Below are 8,572 nucleotides of genomic sequence, written 5' to 3'. Positions count from 1 at the left end.
TGCCCTGCTGAGTGTTGCTGCTTGAGACTACTGTTCCCTCTCTCTCTCTCTCGCTCTCTATTATATATTATAAATGTATCATTTCCAGATTCTGAGTATAAATCTTTGTCAGAGGGAATCACCCAAGAAATTCACTATTTTGGAGCAGGTACAGTTAGAAAAAAACTCAAATAAAAACAAAGAGAAACGAGTCCAAATGATGTTTACAGATTTAATCTTTTGGTTGTATGGGTTTATCATTATTCTGTATGACTGTTGGCAATAAAACCGTGAATGTGTAGAATCGCTGTGGGATGGTTTGTATTAAGACTTCGTTTTGATGGTAGAAGCATTATTTAGTCACAGCCATAACAAATCCTACTAAAATCTCTTCTAAGGAGTCCTTATCGAAATTATAATAAATTCGTATCTAGCCATGCACATTGTTTTAATTTCATTTATTTGAATATGTCCTGATTCATGTTTGTATTGCAGAACAGACTTAAATGGAAATATGGTGCTGAAAGAACTAAAGATAGCATCTATGAGCAGTGATGTTGCTATTCTATATAACCCGCTCTCTTAAATATCGTGATACAGACTAGTTCCTGGAAGGAGAGGCTGCTCTTGAGTTTTTGTATAGTAGAGGCTGCTGCTGATTGGACACTAAAGATACCATTAGAAATAAGGGAAAATGTGTTTATTTGTAGTATGATAAATCAGATCAACTTAAAAACTGATCAATTGCATGCAATGGGGAAGGCACACTGCTCAAAACAAGGCAAAACTGCGCCCTCTTCCGGCCACATGAGGTGATCAAGGTGAATTTTTCTTGCACGGTATTTTCACCGTTGTTCTTTCTTTACCATGTTAGTCATATTTATTGCTTCATATAAACCGCTGCATCTAACTTTATAATCCACATGCAGCATTCACATGCTTCAAGAACGCTTGTTTTTTGCTTCATGCTTGTATGCGTTGATATCAAACATTTCCACCACTAGAATAAACAGGTGAAATAACACCAAATAATCAAAGCGGTTGAAGCTTTTTTACTAACGTGAGGATTGAAGATATCCGATACTGAGCATGCAGCTTATCGTGCACTGAGGACTACCATCATTAACCAGCAGATGGCGCTCTGCGATCTCTAAGAACCACTGCTGTTAAATGAGCTGCAGCAGTTCTCTGCACTAACTAATCCAGGTCATTTAAACAGGATGCCCCTGACATTATAATAATAATACAATACGAATACGTTTTTAACTCAAAATATACTATTTACAGTGCAGCTTTCATTACAGCAACTGCACAGTAGTATTACTGAGTAAATGACAATAAACTGCATAGAATAATAAATACTGCTTATTGCAAAACTAATACTGTCTACAATCATTCTTCATTACATTGTTTTTTGCAGGATTATAATTGCACTTTCATTTGAATAACTGCAGTTGCTCTATGGTCATACGTGTAAAGATAGAGGTAACTGTTTTTTTTTTAAAGCACCATTAATTTGCCCTGTAAAAAAAACATATATCAACAAAACTTTCAACTTCTATCTTTGCGACAATGCAAGTTTGAAGACAATTCAATGTACGATTTGTCTGTTGCGTAATAACCACATTTGAGGATACATGAGTCCCATACAAGAGATGAAATATGACCTATGACAAAGTGTTGGCTTCACAGATCAATCTAACATTTCAATGAGTTTTCAGATAATGGATGATGACAAATATATCAATGTTAAGCACAAAGGAGGAGCTGCTGCCCTGCAGCGACGCTTCAAGTCCTTGCTTCCTTCAAGAAATCCTTTATTCCAGATCACTCGGAACCTATTTCCCTTCTCATCATAACTTCTGTCCACTGGGACCACTGCACAGGCCCACCAGCATGTGTCAGGACCACCCTCACCTACTACTTGATCCCTTCTTTCAGTTTTCCCCTCTAGTGGACAGCCTGGGTGGCCCCTCCTGCCACCACTGAGACCTCTCCATGGGCCCCGTCCGTCTCCTGCTCCTTCTCCACCTCCGCCTGTCGGGAGCCCGGCTGGTTCTGGTTGGGGTTGTTCTGGCTGCTCCACGACTTGCTCCTGCTGTGGCTGGGCTCCAGCGACTGCCTGTTCCCGCTGCCGTTCGCGGACGCCTGCTTCCTGTAGCACACGCCACACACCAGGCCAAGGAAGGCCCGTCTCATCTCTCGGCTGGCCAGAGTGTAAATAACCGGGTTCATGGCCGAGTTGATCACAGCCACGGCGATGAACCAGTCGGCCTTGTAGAGGATGGGGCAGCGCTGCTCGCACGCCACATCCACCAGGAGCAGGACGAAGATGGGCGTCCAGCAGGCGATGAAGACCCCAACCACGATGATGACAGTGCGCAGCAGCGACATGGCGTGCTCCGAGTTTCTGTTCCTGCTCACCTTTCGGCTGCTGGACTTCACCAGGCTATAGATTCGGGCATAAAGCACTGATATGGCCAAGAGCAACACCATGTAGACGGTGATGCAGAAAGCGACATATTTCTTGGAGTAGAGAGGGAGGACTGTGGAGCAGTCGGGGAGGTTGTCCAGGCAGTTCCAGCCCAGAATAGGCAACGCTCCCAGAGTTATGGCAATCAGCCAGCAGGTCCCTATGAGAAGGAACACTCTGTAGTTCTTGTTGGCGTCATACGGCCTCATTTTAATCATCGTCAGGTGTCTCTCTATAGCGATGGCCAAGAGGCTGAAGATGGATGCACCCAGTGCCACGAACATGCTGCCCTCCCTGACGAACCAGAGGGCGGGCGAGAGCTGCAGGGTCTTCTCTCCAGACAGCAGCAGGTTCACCAGGTAGGCGACGCCAGCCAGCATGTCGCACAGGGCCAGGTTGCCGATGAAGTAGTACATGCGGTTGTGGAACCTCTGGTTACTCCATATGGCCACCAGCACGATGAGGTTCTCCAGGACGATGAAGCTGCAAATGAGCAGGAACGCGATGGTTTTGGCGTCCACGGTGCCCGAGCTGGCGCCGATGCTGGGCCGGTGCTCCAGCTTCCCCGTGTAGTTGTAGTGGAGGTTTATCTGAGGGTTGATCATCTTCACAGGGGAGGCAGCGGCTGACACTTGGTGTGAGAGGTGAGCAGGGAGCCCAGCGTCAGCAGGTCCACCTTGTTCAGCTGCAGTAGGACACCTGAGGAACATGAGTACAGAAAACCGCTTTTTAATTTTAACACACTATTATCATTTATTCAGTAAAACAGCAACTGATGGTTTTATCTGATGGATTTAGATAATACAGTATCATCTGATGCACCAGCCCAGGGAACATGGGCTTTGCCAGCTGTGAACCAGGAGATAGAGCGGCTCGTCAACTAACCAGAATGTCAGCAGATTGGTCCCAGTCTTCCCCATCCCGTGTGCCTAAGTGTCCTTGGGCAAGATTCTGAACCCCAAATTACATCTGACGGCTCTACCACTGAAGTATGAGTGTATGGTTATCAAAACTAGAAAAGTGCTGTATAACACACAGACCATTGAGTTAAAATAATCTACTTTGGTGGTTCTGAGGTTCTGCAGATCCCCCGGGGTCCGTGGCAAACTCACTGCCAGGACCTGTCAGTACCAGGGTTAGAGTCTTCTAAGCGGATTCTAACATTTGGATTTACTTTTATCGTTCATATGTTGTAAGGGTGTCCTGTTCAAAAAGGAAATAAAATAGATAGATAGATAGAATGGATAGATAGATAGATAGATAGATAGATAGATAGATAGATAGATGGATAGATGGATGGATAGAAGGATGGATAGACAGATAGATAGATAGATAGATAGATAGATAGATAGATAGATAGATAGATGGATAGATGATAGGTGGATGGATATTGATCCCAAACTGGGAAATTCTATAAAGCAGCAAGGTATCATGCACACAATACACAAAGAAATTTGTAAAAATAGAAATATATGGTATAATAAAAATATATATGAGCAGTCTATTCTGTGCCTTAAACCTTTTAACACATATATAATATATTTTCTTTGTGTGGTTATTCTACATAAATAAGTAGAATTGTAAAAAATAAGTTTTTTTGTCAAATTATTCCACATGAGGGGGTCAGAGATTACTTTTTTTAACTTTTAGGGGAAATTTGAGAACCTCTGATCTGGTTTTACTGTTTCCTCTAAAAACTAAATATTAAATTATAATAAGTCAGCTGCAGAAAATGATTTATGATCGTATAAAACAAATGACGGTGCTGTTTGTTTGTTTGTTTACATATTAATCTTGGACCATTTCCAAAACCTGAAGAAGAAGAGGCTCGTTTGCAACTTCATCTTTTACATGAAGTTTAATATGAAATCAAAGAAACGATTAAATGATTTTTATATAGTTAAAGTTTTTCAATCAAATCTTTGCCGACGCCTCTTTCCCCAAATGTGAACCCAGACAACAACTCACCCTGCAAAGCTTCAGATTCCCCTCGAAGTTAAGCTCACACATTTCCTCGCCGTGGAGTCGATCCTGCGTTTATCCAACATTGGGTTTTCCTTCAGGGTTTTGTAATGGTTCCTCGTCGCTGGTTCGGTGCAGCAGCGGAGCTCCTCATCTTTTTCTCTGATCTCCAAACTCCGAGTTGAGACTGGACCGTCGCCTGGAAGTCCCACCCCTCCCCTCCCTGCTGCTGCAGCCCGGACAGGAGGAGCGCAGAGAGGCTGCAGGAGCTGAGGCTGGAGGTCGATGCATGAAACACAGGAGGAACACGTGTTATGTGGGATAATGAACTGTCCTACAGGAATGTTTAAAACAATCAACTACAGTCATAAATGTAACATTTATATTTTAATTCAATCCACCTTTTTACTTGGATGTTTTTGCACGTTTTGATGGAAACTGGAAGAAAGTAAACTACCATTAACACCATAGCCTATTGACTGTAGCCTATTCAAAGATAGGTGATGTAGCTTCTCCCTTTACAACAAACCAAATTTCCGCAGTTGCCACTTTGTGGCTGGCTGCAGTGTCTGCCCTCCTCCATGTTAGTGGATGGGGCTGAACATAAAAGTTAAAGTAAATAATGCACATAGTTTTGAAAGACATTGTATGATGATGGATGACAAGACATTTCAAAAAATGAAGCCTAACCGTCTCGATCGCCACCTGGTGGCTGCTTGCTGCATAGGTCATTAAACAATGCACGTTGTTTTGGTTCAATTCATTTCAATATTTCCTGATTTATGCTCCTAGCAAAATAGAGGGGAAAGAAAATTTGGTATTAAAAGCTTCTTAAAAGTAAACTATTTTAATAAGTATAAATATGGATGACATGACTGCAAGACTCGATTCCCCCATTGTGGCTGGCTGCAATATAGCTCATAAAGCCCACCCCCTCCATGTTAGTAGATGGGGCATAGACCAAACTTAAGAGACGAAGTGCAGATCAAATACATTCTTCTCATCACACTGTTCAAATGCTCAGTTTTCATTAGTTGATTTGCAGTGAATATATCGGTGGAACCTTGCTGCCGCAGACTGACTCCGAATGTGCAAGATGGCAGCGTTCATATCTGGGATCATTTGGACTCTTTTCTGGATAGTGGGTCTAAGCGTCATCCATCTTTAGATACAGTCTATGGTTTAGACTAGGTTTGGTTTCTATCTCCTCACGTTTCATTAATTAACTACATTAATATGAGTCGGAAATCTTTAAAACACTTTTGATCTTGTGAATTGAAAGGATTTGAGCATTGCTTTTCTTTGACCTTAAGTTTCTATAATGTATTTAATTGGTATAAAAAATATATTCAAGCTTATTTGAACATTTAGCTGCAAACTGTAACTAAATGCAAACCCACGAATAAAAGCAACAGCTAGAATAAATTATGATGACAGAAATGAAACAAAGCTTGGACCAAAACTCTTGTATCTCTTAATGCAGAGTGACATTCTATACAAAGTTCAAGCAAATGTCCCGATGCAACAAAAGAGCCTCATCTCTGCAGAAACAGATCATAAACAGCACATGCTAACACAGATCTACAGTCTGATGTTCCCTGCTGTGCGCTGGCTTGACACAGGGACAAAGAGAGAGCGAGAGAGCAAGAGAGTATACATTATGCCGTCAGGGTTTATGTTAAGATGACTGCAGCCCATCCTTTGTTCTGGTCCTCCTGTCATGACCTCATATCCAGGAAGGATGGGCAGGGCTGGCACCGAGAAGAAGGACTCGTCTGAGGGAGTCAGAGAGACCGATGAGGACGCCTCCTTCAAACAGATGTGACAAAGCTCAGGCTAAACTGACTTCACAATGTGACCAAAATAAAACATTTCAAACTCCAAACTCCAATTCCAGAAAAAGTGAGTCAGGAGCGTTGTGCTCCACACGGCCCCGACTCGCACAAGAACATGACTCAAACACCAGGAATCTCATTGGCTTTACTTTATACTGCGCCACACATTTAGCTGCTCGCGATTTTCCTCCAACGAAGCACATAGTGTGCTGCACTGCTGACCAAACCATTAAATAGCAGATCTCCTCCAGTGTCTGTGGTTATTAACCCACATGAATGTTCTGTGTGGTCGAATAAACAGCCGCGGCCTGGCGTCGCTCCATTTGCATTGTTGTAGTCACAATTCACAGTCGTTTCCTGCAGGTCACTCTGTGCCAGCAGCAATGGGTAAATCTCAGAAAATAAAAAAATACCCAACGAAAAAACGCCAAGCCGCTGTTGGCCCGCAGTGAATCTGGGACCAATCACAGAGCGGGTCCACGTACGGGCAGCTGGATTAACAGAGCGGGAGCATGGTCGGAAAAACCTTGGGCTTTTCACCGAGCTACAGTGATGTGGGGCTCGCATCTGCATTTACATAAACTTTGGGGCCAAATATGAAACCATCAGCAAGTACAAACCCATAATATGTGGTCAGAGTGAGTCTCTGTCTGTGTATTCATAGAAGAGGAGCATGGGTGGAGGGTTTTCACTTTCTACCGGACCACCCTCTTTGGTCCCCTTGTCGTCTTTGTCAGCGGGGCGATGATTACAGATCGCCTAGGTGCCATTTTCTATCTCCCCTTCAAACCAGCAATGCACCGTCATGTGTGATTTCCTGCTATTATGATGCCGTCATTTAAGTATAATCCTACGAACTGCAACCCCTCATTTGAAAGCACAGTACAATCTAACCTTCCTTCAGAGGAGCCGGGCCTCACAGCTGCTAAAACCATTCCGCAAGGGAAAGTTTCCATCGCTCGGCTGCAGCCCCTGGAACTTTTACAGTATACAGTTTATGTGTGACACTATTAGTGGTTGGAGGAGGAATTCACATCCTTCACTTAAGTAAAAGCAGCCAATGCCACAATGTCGAACTCTTACAAGTTAACGTCCTGCAATACAATCCGGTAAAGTACTATCAGGAAGAAGTACTTAAGAATTAAAAGGACTAATCATGCAGAGGAATGTTCACAGTCAGTGGTGTATTATTGTTTATTTACATGTAGGTCATGTTGTCATCTGCATTTGTCTGTTGGTTTTTTTGTAAGTCAGCAGGTTTTTTGCAAAAACTGGGACAGATTATAACAGAACTTGGTGGAAGGTTCGTTAGGAGGGATGAATACAGATCTGGGGCAGATTCAGGACAATCTTTTTCACGTTTTTAAACATTGTGAGATTTTTCAACATTCCTGTGGATTTCGTTGAAATGAATGGATCTTTGGGGCCTATCCAATTCAAAATCTGGATCTAGTGCCTATGTTTCATAAGGCAACTGTTAGAGTTAAATGCTCCTTTTCTTCAAAGAGATATTGGAGGGAAAGTAGAATAAAATTCCAATAGTTGTACAAATGCACGAACATTTAAGCACAGTGCTTGATTAAATCTACTTTTCTGCTTTGGACCACTTGACACTCTCTGATGCTGGTCGTGAAAATAAATGAATTTGGCATGAAAAAGATTGAAGATATGAAGTTTGAGGCTTTTTATCTGATTTATATAAACTTTGTACAGGATCCCCTCACCATCTGTAGATATAGTTCATTTAACTAACAACCCCTGACTCAGAGCATAAAAATATCAAAATATTCATTATTCATCATAATGCACACTTACAAATGGCTGCATGTACAAAGTATCTTCCAAGGACATTCATAATTGATCATAATGCAGTTTATTTGACTGGTAACGTAACAGCCTCTCATTCAAAGCAGAGAACTAATGCTTAAATGAGATTGTCCGGATAGAATAAAAGATAAGAGCCGTGCGCTTTATTCCCATATAAGCACATTACAAAATCTATTTGGCCGACAACGGTGTAGCCATTACTTTGCCGGGGGTTCGCCTTGTTCGAGCTCTCAACCTTTCATTAGAGTGCCAGAGCTGGGGTCAGAACCGTGGGCAGTGGGCACATCCACGTGCAATTACACAAAATCTCCTGCCTTTAATTTCACCCTCGCCATTTCAAGGCAAAAAAAACACACCCTGTGTGTCTGGGCCATAAATCTGAGGCGGAGTGTCCCCTCCTGCCCTGTGGCTTTGTGGCGGCAGTATTTCTAGAACCGGCGGTCTCTCTTTCTCTCTCTTTCGCATTCAGCTCAACAGAACAAGGCCTGAGAGACGT

The 8,572-nt window shown here is 42.7% G+C and overlaps 1 protein-coding gene across 1 annotated transcript; it reads right to left on the bottom strand.

The window, feature by feature from the left end:
- Window positions 1–664: 664 nt before the first annotated feature.
- Window positions 665–4,602, bottom strand: LOC128425392 (sphingosine 1-phosphate receptor 3). The gene is made up of 2 exons (XM_053411982.1): window positions 4,421–4,602; window positions 665–3,151 (listed from the first exon to the last, which is right to left on the bottom strand). Exon 2 carries the CDS (start codon window positions 3,055–3,057, stop codon window positions 1,930–1,932), a length of 1,128 nt encoding a protein of 375 aa, XP_053267957.1. The 5' UTR covers window positions 3,058–3,151; window positions 4,421–4,602; the 3' UTR covers window positions 665–1,929.
- Between the last annotated feature and the right edge of the window lie 3,970 nt (window positions 4,603–8,572).

This window comes from Pleuronectes platessa, chromosome 19, assembly GCF_947347685.1.
Source record: "Pleuronectes platessa chromosome 19, fPlePla1.1, whole genome shotgun sequence".
Classification (NCBI taxonomy): Eukaryota; Metazoa; Chordata; class Actinopteri; order Pleuronectiformes; family Pleuronectidae; genus Pleuronectes; species Pleuronectes platessa.
This window is presented reverse-complemented; position numbering and strand designations above follow the sequence as displayed.